We start from the raw sequence: 21097 nt of genomic DNA on the forward strand, positions 1-21097 counted from the left end.
CTGTTTAAAAAAAAAAAAGATCTTTAAATGTCTTGAATCTGAACAGAATCTGTTCACTTTTACATATATTTATGTTTTCCCCAGGACTTTTGGAATGCAATCAATAGCTATCCTATATGTGGCCTCCATTTTTAAATTATTCCTACTGAGTTTGTTCATTTTAGATGCATAGGGTTTTTTCAAAAGCATATTGTCTATTGTTATTAATGAGGAACAACACTTTTTTTTTTTTTTCTCTAATGCCACCTAGTGTCAGATTGATGTTTATTTGCATGCCTGAGAAGTGTTGTGTCTTTGTTCTTCACAGTCCCTGACCACTAGACTTTTTAAGGCATAAAAACAGTGATGCTTCTTCTGTTGACCCCTTAAAAGTTTGCTTTAACTTCTATGTAAATATATCTTATTCCAGCAGTGCACTATATACAACCAACTGTGTGGACCATTTAAAAGCCCTGACTGAGTTACCCAAGCTGAACATCAGCACACAGGATACAGGTTTAACACACAATCAAAAAGTATAAAGTCATAACACACAATCAAAAAGTTTTAGGTCAGCAGCAAAAAAAAATAAAAAAAAATACACACTTTGGCAGTCAGATGTTTTATATAAGGTTTAAAATAACTAATATAGATGATATGGTTTGCATGCCCAAGCAGGTCTGACAGGTTGGTTAACTAACGTGTCAGAGACAGAAATCTACACATCCTCACTGCAGTTGACTATACAGTAGTCGTTCAGCAAATGTCAATGTTTTTTGTTTACAGTAGATTACAATGCAACTGCCAATATGTACCGCAATTGCAGCTCTGTTAATTTCATTTATAGGCATTCTTTTGCTCGTCATCAACACTGAAGAGATCAAAGGACAAGCACAGCTCATGGTAATGACACTTTTGATGTTCAAAGAAATCAAAAATAGGCTACAAATCTGAGGAAGACGACACAAGGCTGTCCAGACAGAGAGTTTTTATTGGATTTTACTACAGAAAACAAATCTGTCGGGAGGAAGATTAATCTCTTTCTGGCATTTGGGAGGCAGCCAATGACTCTCAACTGCCAAATTTAATGACACTCTGACTTGTTGCTTTTGACGAATGATTGCTGTTGCTCCTTCCATGAACAGATCAGAAACATTAAATAGATTTTTGTGAAAGCTCTTATTCATCTAATTGATTTGAAAGAACACTTAAGATATATTTTTAGTCATTTATTTTTGTTATAATAAATAGCTGCAAAAAGTCAAATATGAGTGCTATCATCACTAATTAAAAAGTTTTTTTTTTTTGCTTTAGCTTTGATTTGATCTTGACTTCGGTTGTGTTTGTTCTCAGTATGGAATCATCCTGGATGCTGGATCCTCTCATACTTCTATGTTTATCTACAAATGGCCTGCAGACAAGGAGAACGGTACTGGTATAGTCAGTCAACACAGCGAGTGTCATGTGAAAGGTGAGTAAGTATATTGAAGAAAAAAATAATCATGCAGTTTCACACTTATCATTCATCTAAATTTTCAAAGTATCTTCCTAATTATTATTTTTCTCTCTCCTACCCAGGAGGTGGGATCTCCAGTTATGCGGGTAACAAAGGAGGAGCAGCCAGTAGTCTTGAGGAATGCATGGAAAAAGCCATGCAGGAAATCCCAAAGTCAAGACACAAACTCACCCCTGTGTATCTCGGAGCCACAGCGGGCATGAGACTACTGCAGTGAGTCAGAAATATCAATGATTAATTTTAGATGTATAGATGTAATATATTAGATGTTTTTTATTTCTAACTTTTCTCAATGCCCACTGTCACAACAACAAATTGTACAACAATGCTGTTTCACGTCACATGTTTATACTCTGTAAAAGTTTGTGCTGATTAATAGATCGGAAAGCTACAAAATGAGTCACAGATAACAAATATATTTCTGTTTTTGTCCAATCACACAGTATTTCTAAACCTAAAGAGTCAGATGAGATTTTGAAGGAAGTGGCAGACAAACTGAAGACCTACCCATTCAGCTTCAAAGGAGCCACCATCTTAAGTGGACAAGAGGAGGGAGCTTATGGGTGGGTCACAGTCAACTACCTGCTTGAGAAATTTATTACGGTAAGGGAAGAAGTTCTTTTTTGATGTTCAAAGATAAAAATTTCAGAGCATATTTTACAGATGCTACTTGATTTTATGTAGACTCTCTCTCTATCTCATCCTTTGTTTCTCTAGTATGGTTTTGTGGGTCATTGGCTGTCTCCAGGCAGAGACACAGCTGGTGCGCTAGACTTGGGTGGAGCTTCCACTCAGATCACCTTTGAAACTAAACAGACGGTGGAGAACAAGGACAATCTGATGAAACTGCGGCTGTACGGACGAGACTATCAGATTTACACTCAGAGCTTTCTGTGTTATGGGAGAAATCAGGTGTTATTCAGACTGCTGGCACTTCTGATGAAGGTTAAGTGCAGACCTTTAGTCTAAATGATTAACTGATTAACTGATTTGATCATATTTAGAGTGTATCTTCTGATGTTTTCTCTTTATATCTTATAGACTCAGGGTTCAGACCGCTCCATAGTTCACCCCTGCTATCCTGCAGGTTACAGTGACTCCGTAAAGCTGAGCAGTGTGTTTGATACTCCATGCAATGAAAGACAAACTCATTATAAACCTGAAGATGTCCTGCAAATCAAAGGCACAGGGAACTACGATCAATGCCTGGGAAACGTTTCTCGTCTCTTTTCATTTAACAACTGTTCTTATTCCAGATGCTCTTTTGATGGAGTCTTCCAGCCCAACATTACTGGAAACTTTATGGTACGAGTTTCTAGAGTGCTTTATATGGAGCATTTAAACCCTGTGCATTCAGTTCTTTTGTATTGTTTTAAATATGCCGTTAGGGTTAGGGTTAGGGTTACCCTAACCTTAATGACTAAAATAATAACAAAACCAAATGACGCTCAGTTCTAATAACCTTTGGTATTGCATACTTCCTTTAACAGAGATGAACAATTTTACAAAAATACTCTTACTTTACTCATGACGCTGCAACAATGCTACTGAATATATAGCATGAACAAGACAGCACTACAAGTATACGATAGCAAAATAAATGACTTTAATGAGTTGGTTCTTTTTAGTGAATAACAATCAAACAGTGCAGTCTTGTAATTTGATTCCCTTTACTAATGTCTCCAATGAGTCAGTTCTTCTTAGTGAATAAAGCACTGCTTTGCATCCCTAGATGCGCTGCATTGTTTTAATGTGTTAAGGCCTACACTAGCTAATTCCTGTTTATTTGGTGCAGGCGTTTTCTGCTTTTTTCTACACTCATTCGTTCCTCCAGAAAGCTGCAGGCATCACCATCACGTCTCCAGCTGATTTAAAGGATGCCATCCGTGTTGTCTGCAACATGAGCTTTCAGGAGGTAAATCTGATTTGGAGCCCTGCAATTTTAAGTTGACTTGTCAGAACATTCTACAACAACCGATTAAGAGAACTTGCATTTTTCCTCTATGAAAATATATATAATTATAGGCATATTTTCGCTTTGTATTGTTTGATTCAATCATTAACAACTGATGAAATATTGAAGCTGTTTTAGCTGTTTGTCTGTCAAGTGTTTTACCAGACTTGTCAGAGCGAATAATTCCTAAGCCTAGTTTTTAATTAAACTTAAATGTGATGAAATGTAAAAAATGTCCCCAGGCAATATCTCTTTCTAACTCCCTCTCTCTCAGATGCAAAATACGTTTCCTGATGAGGGGAACCATTTGAGGGATTACTGTGCAGATTCAATCCTTCTGCAGGTGCTCCTGATCAATAGATATGGTTTCAATGATCTCTCCTTCCCTCGCATCTCCTTTCGGGAGAAGGTAAGCCCTAAGGAAGACAGCTTTATATGCCATTTTAAGTTATAGTTATATACGTCAACTTGTTGCTTTGGTTTGCAGGCTGAAGACACTTCTGTTGGCTGGTCCCTTGGCTACATGCTAAGTTTAAGCAACTTGCTGCCAACTGAAAATGTGCTTGTGAGAAAAACACTGCTCCCAGATGCCTGGCGTGCTGCTGTATTCCTCTTCTCACTCTTTCTTATCGCGTCTATAATTTTTCTGCTGCGAACCTACCAGAAGAATGCCACTAAATTATGTTGTTGATCTTTATGCACTAAAGAGTTTTTCTGTCCTTACGGGAAAATCTGTAAGTATTTGCAGCATATGAAAAAGTATAAACTTTTGTATTGACCCTTTTTTATTTTTTTTCTTACATCAGATTATGTTAGTGTAATTTGCAGTAAAATTGATGTGGAAATAATAAAGACGCATATTAAGTTGACATCAATTCATATGTAAAGACCTCTTCAGAAAAACAGAACCAGCACACTAAAATTTCAGAAATCCTATCTGGTCTTTAAAAGACCTTGCTTCCACTTCGTAAGGACTTTGGTGAATGTGGAAATGTAAAAAAAAAAGGAAATATTTCTATTTTAGCCACACACTGTTGCATAAAGCTCTTAGTTTCTGATCCTCAATCGCCTAAACAGAAGCCCACAGTTCATTACATCTTTGTACTACACACAGTACTTCTTATTATTTTTTATTTCTTATTTTGTTTTATTTTATTTTGTCCAAGAGTCAGAGTTGTAGTTAAATCTATAATTGGTATAATAAAGACAAGTGTATTATTGCAAGGGTAATGTTGTCTTTTTTCATTTATTAATATTTTACTAACAAATAATTTAAATGACAGATGTTCTCTAAAATCTTTTAATAATGTTTTTTTTTTTTTAATGACAAGGGCATTTTAGTATTCACATGTACATAGCAATACTGGAGACTTTTTGGCACCAAGTCAGGAACACTTCTTAGGCGGAACCTTTTACGAAGTGTCAGAAACAACGGTCTGTTGACGACGTTGCACAGTTAGGAAGTGTGCGAATACAGATAACAACGAACAATGCAAATCTAACGCACATCTTTTGTATTACTGTTGTCATTGCATTGCATTTCATTTCGTTTTAATGCAGTTAAAACAGTGACAGCCACTCAAAATGTTCGCAGGGTTACCGGAGCTGGGAATATCCAATGGAGAAGATCTGAAAGAAACTCTCACTAACTGTACAGAACCCCTGAAAGCCATCGACCAGTTTCAGGTTAGAACTTAATACACTCGTACAGCTACCTCTTTCTCTAAAACAGTCACAGTCTTTAAGTGTCTTGAATGTGTCGGCATAAAACATTTCGCTCGCATGCAGCAGTCATCTTCATTGATTATAATGGGAGGGATCTAGTTTCTGGCGTAGCTTGCAGTATGATAGCATATGACAAGATGATTAAACAGATGTCTTTTTAAACTTACTAATTCATATCTTACTGGTATTTATTTGAATCACTAGTACGTAATGCCCTCTTCTAGCATCTACTTGTAGCTCATTACTGATTACTAATAACGAAGGAATAAGTGCCTAATGAATACCCTTGTGAAAAAGAAGAGTGCAGTTGTAATAAATGTGCAGTTAAAATCTTAAACGTAATGTTTATATATATAATAATGTATATATATATATATTATATATATATATAATGTTTATATAACCTGTTCTTGCAGATACTATAGTATTAATTAAATAAAAGGCCTTTCAAGTCTATGTACAGTCCACATTACGGACTTAACACATTTGAGTACACTTAAAAAAAAGTGTTTTGTAATATTTTCAATTTAAAAGTTTTACTTAAAAGTATGTTTAATTATTATTATTTAAAAAAAAAACTTTTGTACACTTTGATGTGTTTTCTAACATACTGATACACATGTAATTTGCTTGTTTATAATTTAATTAACTTCTGTGTGCTATTTGGTATTACATTTAAAGTTAATATATTAAAATTGTGTTAAATTGCAACTTCATCATTAAAAATATGTAATTACAAATATATTATAGTTTATATGTAGTTTTCTCAGAAATTAAGGAATATTTTAGTTTGCCATAAATGCCTGTCAGTACATTCAACAGTGCATTTTAACTATTTTTCACAGACACTAACAGTAATTAGGAAATTACATATAAAAAGTGCTACTTCATCTGGCAAAAAAATGATAATAAATAAATAAATAAATCAGCTTATTGCAGTTAAGTGTCTGTAAACATATATTCAAGTATGCTTTAAAAGCATATTATTTTCATAAATAGTACCTTTCTAAAAAGTATGTTCGTGTTGTGTTGTGTCTTATGTTTTTAATACAACTGTATTGTCATTCACAGATGGAAAATGGCATATTGTTGCCAACTCTACAGTCAGCATTGCCTTTCCTGGACCTTCACGGGACTCCACGGCTGGAGTTTCATCAGTCAGTCTTTGATGAACTTCGAGAAAAGCTGATGGAGCGTGTTGCCACCATTGCAGAGGGCAAAGAAGAGGACAGGTGAATGAAAAGTTTGATACAGCAGATCATAATCATAATCAGCAGATAAAAATCATACTAATGCATCCCCTTAAATTCACACAGGTACATGAAGCTGGAAGAACTTCTTGAGAAAAGCTTCCCATTGGTGAAGATGCCATCCATACAGCCCATTGTCATGCGAGTGCTGAAACATCTGCCAAAGGTTTGAATGTGTTCTGTAAAAATAACTTATTACTATAGTGGTTGGGTGTCAGATATATTTCAATATAGCACAGTATATTGACTCATTTTAAAACTTATTTTGCAGATTTCAGCCTTAGGAGTGCAATCTATTTTTTGATAAATGTATTATTATAGTTGTCATAACAGTGCTTTTAGTTTCAACAGAGACGATCTGTTTGCACTGTCATGCAGGTACCTGAGAAGAAGCTGAAGCAGGTGATGGCTGATAAAGAGCTGTACAAAGTCTGTGCAGTGGAGGTGAAGCGGCAGATTTGGCAAGACAACCAGGCTCTTTTCGGGGACGAGGTGTCTCCTCTATTGAAACAGTATATTGTGGAGAAGGAGGCGGCTCTTTTCAGCAGTGACCTCTCCATCCTTCACAACTTTTTCAGTCCTTCACCCAAAACACGGCGACAGGGTGAGGTAAGTTGCAGGTGTTTTTTCTTACAATATTGGAATTAACAAAGTCATTTTTTAATATATAAAATTTTCAGCTGTAAATGTGCTCAGTTAGATACAGAGTCTATATTATAGTGTGTTTATACTAAAGCAGTTAGTTAGTTAAAGTTTATACTGAGCCAATTTAATAATCGTATCATTTAATTTGAAAACTGTGTCAGTGTTAATGTACTGTACTGTTTCGTTAATGAAATTCTAAACCATTAAAACCATTATTAAAACATTATAAAAAAACTTCTCATTTTCTAACAATACTATGCATACCTAATAACATTAAAAAAAAAAAATAATTATATGAGATTTTGAATCTGTATAGTATAAGTAAATGATCTTGTAATGTTGTATCAATGTTGTGTTAACATTAATCTTATGTTTTTAACTGACATACTAATGTCAGTTTTTATGTAATGTTAGCATGATGGTGGTTTAGTGTTAATGTAATGTTGTGTCAATGGTATTTTAAAGGTTGGCTAATGTTATTCCTATGTATTTATACTTTGACAAACTTGTAATTTTGGTGATTTCGACACTGATTTTGTTTTGTTTTTTTTGTCAGGTGGTGTTGAAGCTGACTCAGATGATTGGGAAGAATGTGAAGCTCTATGATATGGTACTACAGTTCCTGCGGACGCTATTCCTGCGCACACGGAACGTTCACTACTGCACCCTGCGAGCTGAGCTGCTCATGTCCCTCCATGACCTTGACATCAGCGAGATCTGTTCAGTTGACCCCTGTCACAAGGTGTAAAACCAGTTTCCTGTCTGTTTTCAACGGCAACTTCATGATTCAGCACCATTTATAGGGGCCTTCTATTTATCATGTTCGTATAAAATGGTCTAAGGAACTGTTTTAAAAAGGTACAGGAACTGAGTTATTTATGAAAGCCAGACCTCAAAGCAGTGTTTTTGGTTGTTTATAAATTAAAACAATAAAAACAGTTTGGAGCTATTGCAGTGTGATCATGTATCATAAAGTTGACCACTTTTGATTCAAACACACCCTACAATGCAAAATCCTTATCTCTGCTCTTATCCTTTGGTAGTTTTCTTGGTGTTTGGATGCCTGCATCAGGGAAAAGTTTGTGGATGCTAAACGGGCCCGAGAGTTACAAGGTTTCCTGGATGGGGTGAAGAAAGGGCAGGAACAAGTGTTAGGGTAAAAGATTCACCAATCCTTACAGACATGAGGTAACATAGCTTACCCTTAAAAAGTGAAAAATGTTACACATTCTGTTTCTGTTTCTCACAGTGACCTGTCTATGATCCTCTGTGACCCATTTGCCTGTAACACACTAGTGTTGAGTACCGTGAGGAACCTTCAGGAGCTATTGAGCCAGGATGCCCTGCCCAGAGTAAGAGCTCAGTTGATTTTACATTATAGTAGACTTTTCTTTTTTGTAGTTATTGTATAACTAAAACTTATTAAAAGTAGTTTTTGGTAATTAGGGATGTAACGATGCAGCCCGGTCCAGCTGTAAAATCGATACAAAAAATATGCGGCGATTCAAATCGGTTGAGATGTTAAATGAGCTAAATAATGTCAATAGAGTTGGGGTGGTTGTTTATATGAATGTATCTCTGAGGGGAAAAAAGTTATCTTTAGAAAAGATAAGATCACATTTTCTTTTCATTTTGCATCTGTATTATACATATTTAAGTACTGCTTGTTTACAGCAGTAATTAAGGAAATGCTATATTTCTGCGGTTCCATAAGCGCCACCTGCTGTCAGAAAGTGAATTTGCATTCTCATTCAGCCCATCTGCTGTTTCTGTTCAGAAGTTTTATGTAGTACAGTTTCACAAAGCTAAACTTTGTTTTGCCTCAGGTTTGGAAATAATGCAATAGAATTTAAATCCAAAACTATGCAGCATCTTTGTAAGATTAATAGTCAGTGGTGGCCTCTAATTTTAGATAGAAAGAGCACACACAAATCCTTAGTTTGTTTTTATTAAAAGATTTCTTTTTTTTGTTCATTATTAATTTATTTGATTTTGGATTAGTTTAAAAATATATAGTTTTGTTTTTCTAAATATTTCAATTTCACAAACCAATAATAAAAGGGCACCTTTTCATTTATAATTCAAATGTAATTTTGTAAAAAATGATGAAAAAAAAGTCAAAAAATCTTATTGTGTTCAAATTGTCGAGTAAATTGTATAAATTCAATAAAAATGATAATATGTAAAAATATTAATTAATTAAATCTAAATAAAAATATTAGAAAATAATAATAAAGGACATACATCTTTTAAACTTAAATTATAAAATTAAAAGTTTATTTGAAATATAAACACATACAATTATAGCATAGAAATAATACTACAAATATCATTCTAATATTTAATGCTATGAATCACTCTGTTTTCATGCACAGGACAGCCCTGACCTTCTCCTTCTGCTGCGGATGCTTTCTCTTGGCCAGGGTGCCTGGGATATGATTGACAGCCAGGTTTTTAAAGAGCCCCGAATGGTAAGATTAACTCTTAGCATTCTTCAATACACTATAACCTAACATTTGAAATGGGTTTGTACACTTACTCAAGGCTGGTCTTGTTTACCATCAGGATTTGGAGGTGGTAACGCGCTTCCTGCCTGCCATGATGTCAATAGTGGTGGATGACTACACGTTCACTGTGGAGCAGAAACTGCCGAGTGAGGAGAAAACCTCTCTGACGTACCCCAACACGCTGCCTGAAACCTTCTCCAGGTATGCTCATCAGCTCAATATTTTCAGCAAACACTCAGTTTTCTAAAACGGATGGTGTTTTTGTCTTGTCTAGGTATATACAGGAAAACAGGGTGGCGTGTGAGATCGGTCTTTATTATGTGCTTCATATTGCCAAGCAGAGGAATAAAAATGCTTTACAGCGGCTTCTTCCTGCACTGGGTGAGACTCCTGTCAGAGACTTTGGATTAATGGATCCATTAGTCAAAGCCTCTCAGACACTGATCGTGTGTGTGTGTGTGTGTGTGTGTGTGTGTGTGTGTGTGTGTGTGTGTGTGTGTGTGTGTGTGTGTGTGCAGTTGATACCTATAACGACATGGCATTCGGAGACATCTTTCTCCATCTTCTCACTGGTCATCTGACTCTGCTCTCTGATGAATTTGGATCAGAGGAGTTCTGTTCTGCAGTCTTTGATAACTTCCTCCTCACATCTTTCTCTAGGTCTGTATTACCTTTTTATAGACCAAATCCTTCAGTGCTTGGAAAGAAAATCATTAGTAAGATAAAAATCAAGGTTAATACTGTGGCTCACTTCGATGCAGTTCTAGTTTGTTTTTTGCTCTCGTTTGCAGTAAGGAAAATGTTCACCGACACTGTCTTCGCTTGCTGAATCATCTCCATCAGAAGGTGCTGGTGTCCTACATGGAAACCTTAATGAAGACGCTTGAACCACCAAAACAGGTATTAAAACAGGAAACAGAATCAATGTGAAATTGCTGAAATCACTGTAACTACTGATTAACATTGTCCAGTGTTAATGCAACAGTACCGGTCCAGTTTTTCAATGGCATTATAGTCCTGGGAAACATTTTCCCTTTCATTTTTCACATAGGAATTATAAAAAAATACTATACAGACTTAAAAATAAATTTAAGAGTTATAAGACATGGATCAAACCAACCAGATATGAGCTACTCTATTGATATATGTTGGAATTCTGCAGCTGAACACAAATCTAAAAAATAATTTGCAATAATGTAGGCTGATGCTTTTTCAGCAGAAGCATGTACCATTGATTAACCAGAAGTAGTAGTATTTGATTTTATTTCACCAGATTAAGAAAGTAAATGGAGTCAGTTTTGTTTTAATGTTGACTTTAAAGCTCGCTAGATGGCACCTTATCCTCTTCTGTTCATAGATGATAAAAGTATTCTCTGTTCCTCTTTGTACGGTTTCTCTAATGCTGACATTTTAGAAAGTAACCATGTTTTAATTCATGCTATTACAGAGCAGTGAGTCAGTGAAGGAGCTGTACACCCTGTTGAAGGAGAAGCTTGAAGCTTCTAAGAAAAGCCCCCAAGAGCCAGAGGAAGCCCCTTCTATGGATCTGGGCCTTCATCCTGTTTCTGTGCCCTCCACCCCCTCCACCCCTACAACCCCTCTTTGAGAGAGACTGGATGCCCTAGCCACTAGAGAGCAGCAACAGCAATCATGATCACATGGGGATAGACAGCGAGCCTTATGTTGTGAAGACTGACCTGAACGTGTATAAAATCCAACAGTGCTGGTTATGAAGTTTTTTTTCTTTTATAAGGGTCATTTTAAAAGTCTTTTCCATTTTGTTGGCTCAGCTCTTTTACCATTTAAATGTTTCTTTTAAGACAATTTAGTCCTGTTTCAATGTTGTATGAGTTCAAACATAGTCTCTTATGAACAGCATTTCATGGTTACTTATGTTGTGCTTTGGATCGTCTGTGACAACCCCTAGTGTAAATAAAATAATTGGTAAGAAAGTTTACAGTCCTTGATTTTGGAGCATTTTGAATGCATTAAACTTAACTGATTAGATGTTTTGTTTTTGCCCAACACCGTCCAAGCCAGATATAGCTAAAAAATGCAGCATAATCCGTCACTTCCATTCAGAAGATTGACAGACTCTCTTTCTGCAAATACCAAATAGATAAGTACAAACAAAGTGTTATAATTATTATCATTATAAAAATAATGAAAAAGCATTTAACAATATGCAAAATACATACTCAGTAACTGACTACCTTTATCACAGAATGCACTTTTTTACATAAGGTTTTTAAAGTCTAAGGTGAATTATCTGTTGTTGTTTTCATTATGGGTGTTAAGATAATATAGCTATAAAAGTAGCCAAAAAGTTTTCTTCAATAAATAAAATTTCCCCCATTTTGAACCAGTCTAACACTAGTGGCAAAACAATTCTTTTTTTGCATGCTCTGGTCAATTTTTAGACTTTGGCCTATTTTCTTTCCATAGCATGTATTCTTTCAGACTAGTGGGAAAAACTCTAAAGTACACAGATGAGATAAGATAAACTTTATCGTCCCAAAGGAAATTTGTTCTGGAAACATACAATATGATATCTGCTATTTTATACGAATAACAGTGAACAATTAAACTGCACCCTACCTATTTTGCAACACATTTGTAATCATCATGTTCATATTTAGTTGCACACACAAAATGGAAAGAGAGAGAAATAAAAACATATATTATAATGGTTGACCTCTAGCTAGCTTAACATTTAATGGTCACTGGGACAAAGGAGTTCTTAAAATGGTTGAGCCTACACTGAGGAACCCTGAATCGTCTTCCCAAGGGAAGAAGCTGGTACTCGGAGTGAAGGACATGAGTGGGATCTGAAATAATTATTTTGAGCCTGTTTAATAGCGGTTTCTTCAAAAAGAGCCTGAAGTGTCGGATACTGCTTAACATGGCTCTCTGTTAGCCGTGCAATCTGGGCTTTCAAATGTACACGAAGATTGCCAAACCAGGCTGAGATGCCATATCAAAAAATGCTCAGGATTACAGCATGATAAAAGAGAAGAAACACTTTCTGGTTAGCACCAAATACATTTAAGTACTTTATTCCATTTGACCTATTTGTGTCTTGTTTATTTCAATTCCAAATATATCTTTTTTTCACTTCCGTAGAATGCACATTCCTAGAGGTCTTAACAGGTGTTTGTTCATTAAACATTCAAACATAACATTTATTAACAAGTATTTTTTTATTCATGGAGCAATACCACAAAATATCTATTTCCCTTTTGTAAAAAGTAGCCTGTCTAAGCAATATGTGTGTGAATTTTAAACCTGGCTTCATCCAATTTTAAGTTGTCTGTTCTATGCAAATGGAGTCTTTTTAATTAGATAACGATTTGAATATTTACACACAATCTAATTTTCTTTAGTTAACTATTAATTATAAGTTCTTTGATTCACATGTGTTGTACATAAATGCCCAGAACATTCTCTGTGCTGCTGTCTCCACCTAGTGTCTTGTAATGAGAGCCTGGCTCAGTGAATGGCCTTCTGTCTTGTGATGTTCTTGTGGTGGTGTGTCATATAGATCAGCGTAATCTGACAGATAACCTCTACAGTCCCTTCTCTTACTGTCATAGCTCAATTTTTAATTGTCAGCTGCTATCAGTTGTCTAGTATATATCTATCTGTCTATCTATCTATCTATCTATCTATCTATCTATCTATCTATCTATCTATCTATCTATCTATCTATCTATCAATCTATCTATCTAACTATCTATCTAACTATCTCTCTAATCTTGATAGCATGCAGTCAGATTTTTCTAGTCATCACCTGGTGGAAATTATGGTATATGGTGTTTCCCCATGGGAAATAAAATAACCGCAGTGATATTTAACATCTTCCCCACTCTGCTGAAGTGTGTTTACTTTATAAAAGCACTGGTAACAATAAATAGGAATTGAGACATGACCACATCTGAAACCGAGAAGACGGCAAGCGCCCACAGAGATGATGAGCTCTTCCTCTTTTTACTTCAGTTAAAAAAAGGCCTGTTATACTGTCTCGGTTTATGCAGCGGTTTTTGCACTATATCTGTTCCCATTAAGAGCATCACTCTTCTTTAGAAGAGCATTCAGTTCACATAAATGTATTTAACAGACGCTCTTATTTTATATATACATTTTTCAAAATACAACTCTGGATTTAACATTAAAAGTAAATACCAGTTTTTTTTTATATGGTCTCAGAAATTTATGAAAATTTAAAAGCATGTTTATTTTGAAAGTAGTTCCTGTCTAAGCATGTGTAGTTTGCAAGTCTCCTAGCCTGGAAGTTGCAGGAGCAGTTCCTGATGGGTTAGTTGCTTGTCCCTGTTCTGTCAGTTGGGACAACATCATACTTGCCTCACAGCACCTACGCTGCCTCATTTCGTTATTCGTCAAACGCAGGCAAAGACTGCTCGATCTTGCAGGTTTGCATTGCACAACATCAGAAAAATCAGGCCTTTTCGAACGGAGCATGCTGCTTGTCTAGGCTGGACTACTGCAATGCTTTTCTGGCTTGACTTTTATCAAACACAATCAAAGCTCTATAAATCATTCAGAATGCAGCGGCACGACTCGTCTTCAACGAACCCAAAAGCGCCCATGTTACACCTCTCTTTATCTCAAGGTCAAGACACTGATGCTTGCGTATAGAACAGCCATACACTGAAAAAAAATGATTTGTTGTCTGAACAACCATTACTTATAAAAGTAAATATATTAAACACAAAAAACATGGTATTTATAACTTGTCAATGTCTACTTAACTATGAGGTTCCATTTGTGCCAAAATTATGTCAACATGCTGTCTGTCTATGCTATGTGTTGTCTCAATTTACCATAGACAGTAAAAGAAATGGACACAGCGACCCCATTGGATTCAACGGAGATAAGTGAAGTCAATTAGAAGCACGCACTTCCTGGGGGTTGGACGTAATGCGCAGATTCAAACTGAGCTTGATGACGTAATTGTCACGTGAGCAACCTAATAATCGCTGTGCCAAAAGAAATCTGAATCACCCACCGAATCCTGCAGAGAAGGTGAGCGTGAACAGGAGCACATTTTGGTAAGTATTCTGATTAATTACTCATAGACAGTAAAAGATTGTCTGCGAGCTTCTCCTCCTGTCCATACGGTAATTTCTCTACTGTACGACAGAGAGTCGCTGGTTATGACGCAATCATTAGCATATTGTTTTACAAAAACTGCTTCTACGGGATCATAACGTAAGATACAAGGTAATGGAGACTTTTATACATTTTTGTGTTTGTTTAGAAATAATTAATGGATATATGGAGTCTTTAAACGCCTCAGATGTAAAGTTATTCGCTTTCAAAGTGATGCCAAAATGAATGGGAGTCAATGGAATGCTAACAGCAGGTGGGGGTCCGCTAGCCAATGGCGGCGCCCAGGGGTGCTTCAATAAAATATGAAACCCTGCCCCCCTGCCGCTGACACACTCAAACATCTCGGTTACGTATGTAACCTTGGTTCCCTGAATAGGGAACGAGATGCTGCGGTGACGTCACCACGTATGGGAACACCTCTGGTGTGACGAATGTCTGAAGCCCTATACCATCCCGCCAATCCTATTGGCCAAATGGCGCATAGCACCACCCTGCGCATGCGCGCGCATGATATACCTGGGTGCAGCGCGCCATTTCGCTCAGATTTCATGACTGAAGATGAAGAGTTATCAAGGTACGGAACGGCCAGAACCGCAGCATCTCGTTCCCTATTCAGGGAACCAAGGTTACATACGTAACCGAGATGTTCCCTATCATAGGTCACTTCGATGCTGCGGTGACGTCACCACGTATGGGAACGATATACCAAAACGCCTGACGTACCTGATAACTGAGATCCGAGGAAGCAACTGCTCAAGCGGAGAGAACCCGGGAGCCAGGGGCCATCCTCACATCCAGACTGTAGGACTTGATAAAAGTGCTCGGTGAGGACCATCCTGCCGCAGCACAGATATCATCCATAGAAGAGCCACTGAGAAAAGCTTGAGAAGAAGCTACAGCTCGAGTGGAATGAGCCTTAACCCCTAAGGGCGAAGCGAGTCCGCGCGCCTCATAGGCCAAAGAAATTGCCTCCACCAGCCAATGGGACATGCGCTGTTTTGTAACTGCATGGCCCTTACTTTTATGTCCAAAGCAGACAAACAGCTGGTCAGAACCACGCCAAGGGGCTGTGCGATCCACATAAGTCTTTAAAGCTCTCACAGGGCAAAGACTTAGATCTCCTGACCCGGTCTCGGCAGGTGAAAAAGCTTCCAGAACCACTTGCTGAAAGCGAAAAGGGTTAGATGCGACCTTAGGAACATAGTTAGGCCTGGGCCGCAGCAGCACCTTCACAGAGCCTGGTGCAAATTCCATGCATGAGGGTGAAACAGAAAGAGCCTGTAAATCCCCAACTCTCTTGAGGGAGGATAAAGCCATGAGAAGAAGTGTCTTCAGAGTCAGGATTTTATCCGATACGGTCTCCAAGGGCTCAAACGGATGCCCTGATAAACCTAACAACACAATGGATAAATCCCATGAAGGAACTCGCACAGGGCGGAAAGGCCTCAGCCGTCGCTCACCCTGTATGAAACGAGAAACTAATGGATGACGCCCCACAGAGGCACCGCCTATGCATTCGTGGTAATCAGCCCCTGTGCTTGTGATAATAAATCCTGTCTGATGGGAATCTCCCACGGAGAGCCCGCTAGCAGACTGATCAGATCCGCAAACCACGGCTGCGTGTGCCATCGCGGAGCCACCAGCAGCAGCTGTTCCACTCTGTCCCGGCGTAATCTGCATAATACCGCTGGGATCAAACGAATCGGAGGAAAAGCATACAGACTGGTCTTGGGCGCCCAGGGGCGATGGGGAGCGTAGGGAGAACCATAGCGGGCAATGCGTAGTCATGCTCGATGCAAATAAATCCACTTTCGCTTTGCCGAATATCCGCCATAAAAGATCCACCGTCTGGGGGTGTAATCGCCATTCTCCCTGTTCCAGAGCCTGTCTGGATAGCAGATCCGCTCCGAAATTCAATCGTCCGGGGACATGAATGGCCCGGATCGAGAGAAACTTGTCCCGAGACCACAGAAGAACACGCCTCGCCAGCCTGCACAGGGGGCGAGAGCGCAATCCTCCTTGATGGTTCAGATAAGACACAACCGCTGTGTTGTCTGATCTGAGCAGCACATGACGGCCGATCAGCAGATCCGCGAAATACTGGAGAGCCAGAAAAACTGCCAGTAATTCCAGTCTGTTTATATGCCAGCCGCGCTGAGCCGCTGTCCACACTCCGTGGGCCGGTCGCCCTCGACACACAGCTCCCCAACCAGTCAAAGACGCGTCCGTCGTGACAGTCTCTCGGAAAGCATAAATTCCCAATCGAACTCCTGACAGGAGAAATTCGGTTGACATCCAAATTTTCAGCGACATCACACACCGCCGTGTCACCGAAATCGTGCGATGCGGGAGACAACGGGGTGAAATATTCCGCCTTTTCGTCCACCACTGAAAGGGGCGCATTTGAAGCAATCCCAGACGAATCACGGGGGATGCTGCTGCCATTAGACCCAAGAGCCTGAGGCACAATCTCACCGTCACCGTGCGACCCGCTTTGAAGTGCCGCACGCATGACGCAATCGACTGAGCGCGCGGGAGAGAAAGCTTCGCTGTCATCGCGCGAGAGTCCAGATCTATTCCAAGAAAAGTTATCCGTTGAGAGGGAGTTAAAACACTCTTCTTGAAATTTGTTCGTAAGCCCAGGCTGTTTAAATGATTCAGCACAAGATCTCGGTGAGAGTATGCTTGAGTCCGCGATTGCGCTAGCACCAGCCAATCGTCCAAATAATTCAACACACGAACGCCCTGGAGCCGCAACGGGGCCAGAGCTGCGTCCATGCATTTTGAGAACGTACGGGGCGCTAAAGCCAAGCCAAAGGGAAGAACGCGGTACTGATACGCTTTGCCCTCTAAAGCGAATCTGAGGAACTTCCTGTGTCTCTTGACGATCTGAATATGGAAATACGCATCCTTCAGATCGATCGTAATAAACCAATCGCTTGGTCGGATCTGAGACAGAATAGATTTCACCGTCAACATCTTGAATTTGCTCGGTCTGAGTGCAAGATTCAGACGGCGTAAATCCAGAATGGGTCGTAACCCGCCGTCTTTTTTTGGTACCACGAAATAACGGCTGTAAAAACCTGTCTCCATCTGAGAGGGGTGTACTTCTTCTATAGCCCCTTTGCTCAGCAGAGCTGACATTTCTTGTCGCAGCACCGCCATTTCCGTAGACTTCACCGTAGTGGGAAGAATTCCGCGGAAAGGAGGCGGGCCTTTCCGAAACTGAATGGTGTATCCGTGACAAACCGTGCGTAACACCCATTGAGGAATGCCGGGCAAGCGTTCCCACGCGGCCCGAAACAATATTAACGGTTTCAAAACTTTCGCTCCCAGCAACGCCGTCATACGCGTTAAAACGACCGGACACGAAAAACCCGTGGTGTTCGTGCACCGGGGAAGCGTATGCGCCGGAGTCGTTGCGTTCCGTTGAGTATAATCCTGAAACGTGTCCACGGCAGGAATTAGGCCAACAGATGGAACATCGGGCTCTGCCGCTAGCGAAAAAGCGGCGGCTGTGCGAGCCGTCATAAACGGGCCGTTTGTGTAGGGTCCTTGAGTCGTCCCTCGAACTCCGAAAGCAGGATTGCGCAGAGTGTCTGAGGGAGCGTCTGTCATTACAGCTCGATCCAATGTTGCTCGAGGCGCTGTTAGCGGCGAGACAATCAATGTTTGAGCATGGGGACTGCAATGAGAGTGTGGGATGCGCGAAAGCGGTCCGACAGCGCTCTCTAGCGGAGGGCACAGTCCCTGGCAAGCAGCAAAAAGATCAGGAGCTGCTATTCGGCACCCGAGAACGAGAGGCTTTAGCCGTCGAGGTCAGGTTCAATCGCTTACGTTGACGCTGGTGCGCCGGAGGAAAAACCCTAGGGCCCCAGTCCTTACGAGGAGGCGCCATGGGTGTAGGTTCCTCTCGAGAGGCTGCTCGCTGGCGGTGAGAGGAGGTTGAGCGAGAACGCGCGGGCGCTTGCCGGCGTTCGACCTCCCTGGGTCTGCGGGGAATCAGCTGGCGGAAAGCGGCTGATTGCTGTTTCGCTGCCCTGAACTTCTCCACTACTGACGTGACAGCCTCACCGAACAATCCATCCCTGGAGACAGGGGCATCCATAAGGAAAGATTTATCCTTCTCCTTAATATCGGTGAGATTAAGCCAGAGGTGGCGCTCAACCGAAATCAAACCGGCCATAGTACTGCCCACTGCACGAGCGGTATGTTTGGTAGCGCGTAGCGCCAAATCCGTAGCTCTACGCAGTTCTTTAACTGCCTCCGGTGTGATGCCCTCACCTTCATCCAATTCCTTCAATAACTCCGCCTGGTAGGCCTGAAGGACCGCCATAGAGTGGAGCGACGCATCCGCCTGACCGGCCGCCATGTAGGATTTACCCACCAAACTAGACGTGACTCGACACGCCTTCGAAGGAAGAAGGGGGCGAGACTTCCAAGCCGCGGCCGAACTAGGCGCAAGGTGTTCGGCGAGAGTCTCTTCCACCGGGGGCATCATAGTATAGCCATGGTTCGCCATATCAGAAACGGTGGCGAAATCCGCGGCCGCGGCGTTAGTAATCCGCGCCGAAAATGGCTGTTTCCAGGACCTCGAAACCTCCTGGTGGAGGTCCGGGAAAAAAGGCAAAGGCCTCCGGGGCTGTGTAGGTGTCCGACTGGTTAGAAAACGGTCGTCCAGCTTGGAAGAAGGTTGGGCCTCGGCCTTGTCAACCTCCCAGTCTAGCCCCAATTTACCCACCGCACGAGAAACCACATCCAACAGCTCACTGTAGGAGGGGGAAACACGCCTCTCCTGTCCGCTAGGAGGAAGAGGGCTAGTGTCAGTCGCGAAGTCCTCAGACCCCGAGGCCGCGGTGGATAAAACATCGTCGTCATAGCGTCCACAACCGAAGGAGATGGCGGTGCATGCCTCCGGTGTGGGAAGTAAATCCTCATTAGAGAAGACGACGGGCTCAGTATAAGTTTTATTCTGCAGCAGGGTAGGGGAGAGCGAGCGATGTGGAGAATATTCCAGCGCTGCGCTGTCCACAAAATCCATGTCGCACGTGTCACCCCAGGCCCTCGCCTCGTGCGGTGCCTCGGCAGTCGCAGAGGTGACCTGACGGGGGTTAGACTCGAGGGCGACATTAGAGAAAACTTCCACCCTGGAGCGCAGTACTCTGAGCCGCAGGCCATCACAATGGGGACAGGAAGAAAGGCCGCTAAGCGCCGCCTGTGCGTGATGTAAACCAAGACATACTACGCACCTGTCATGAGTGTCCCCCGCCGTGATGTACCTGGTACATGGCTCCTTACATTTTCGAAAGCTCATCGCGTCCGCGAAGAGGAGTTAACACTGCTCGAAGAGATCGCTGGAGAACGCGAGACGATAGGGCACAGATGATTCGCTATTCCTGAAGGAATGAAATCTGAGCGAAATGGCGCGCTGCACCCAGGTATATCATGCGCGCGCATGCGCAGGGTGGTGCTATGCGCCATTTGGCCAATAGGATTGGCGGGATGGTATAGGGCTTCAGACATTCGTCACACCAGAGGTGTTCCCATACGTGGTGACGTCACCGCAGCATCGAAGTGACCTATGATAGGGAAATACTTATGTCCTGTCCCACTCAAATTACTTCTTCTTCTTCTTTGACGCAAAGCTTTAGGTGCATTTACTGCCACCTACAGGACCGGAGTGTGGAGCATTGACGTTAATGAAAACTAACTCAAACATAAGAGATAAAAGAAATACAAAAATAAAATAAATAATAATAATAATAAACTAAGTAGTGATTCTTTAAATCCTGTTTATCAACTCTTTGAGATTCTTAATCTGTGAAACATTTTCTATAGCCACATCTTTATTTAAGAATTTCTAAAATGAGATCTGATTTATTTCTATATTAAGTGCTTCTGGAAGTTGTAATCTTTCATTGTCATATCTTTAAATTTTTATTAAAATAGGTTCAACTGTTTGAGGAAGATCACATTTAACACAAAGGCCAGACACATGTTTTTCCTTTTATAAATAATGATTGATTAAGTGCAATGTGTCCAATTCTATGGCGAGATATTATGCTGTCTTCATTTCTATTCCCAAAATTCTCCTTTCATTTCCAACTGTTCTTTAAATATTATATAAATGCTGTCCTTTATTCTCACCACCCCATTTCATTTGCCACTAATCTTTTTATGTTTTTATTTCTAATTTACTCCTTGGAGTATTAAATTCGATGTCTGACATTTTAATGTTTTATCTGATCCACGACTTCATTACCTGCAGGTATCCATACAAAATTAATATTTGTTTTTGTTTGTATTCTGAACAAACTCTGTCTTGTCTAGTTGAGGATTTTCCACTCTTTAACTTGATAGTGCTGAAAATGAGTCGGAACATATGACAACT

General features: G+C 40.3%; 2 protein-coding genes across 2 annotated transcripts; both read left to right on the plus strand.

Annotated features, from left to right (window-relative positions):
• The first annotated feature begins 710 nt into the window (after positions 1-710).
• entpd2a.2 (ectonucleoside triphosphate diphosphohydrolase 2a, tandem duplicate 2) lies at positions 711-4669 on the plus strand. The gene is made up of 9 exons (XM_052556335.1): positions 711-882; positions 1333-1450; positions 1558-1708; positions 1939-2098; positions 2213-2440; positions 2537-2800; positions 3291-3410; positions 3724-3858; positions 3937-4669. The coding sequence occupies exons 1-9, from the start codon at positions 775-777 to the stop codon at positions 4138-4140; spliced, it is 1488 nt and encodes a 495-aa protein (XP_052412295.1). The 5' UTR covers positions 711-774; the 3' UTR covers positions 4141-4669.
• Positions 4670-4870: 201 nt separating this feature from the next.
• nelfb (negative elongation factor complex member B) lies at positions 4871-11528 on the plus strand. Its single transcript, XM_052556333.1, has 13 exons — positions 4871-5135; positions 6246-6406; positions 6491-6590; positions 6803-7033; positions 7626-7811; positions 8113-8225; positions 8319-8421; positions 9445-9540; positions 9635-9777; positions 9851-9957; positions 10095-10236; positions 10368-10476; positions 11024-11528. The coding sequence occupies exons 1-13, from the start codon at positions 5034-5036 to the stop codon at positions 11180-11182; spliced, it is 1752 nt and encodes a 583-aa protein (XP_052412293.1). The 5' UTR covers positions 4871-5033; the 3' UTR covers positions 11183-11528.
• The last annotated feature ends 9569 nt before the right edge of the window (positions 11529-21097 follow it).

The sequence above is a fragment of the Carassius gibelio genome, chromosome B5, assembly GCF_023724105.1.
Source record: "Carassius gibelio isolate Cgi1373 ecotype wild population from Czech Republic chromosome B5, carGib1.2-hapl.c, whole genome shotgun sequence".
Lineage (NCBI taxonomy): Eukaryota > Metazoa > Chordata > Actinopteri > Cypriniformes > Cyprinidae > Carassius > Carassius gibelio.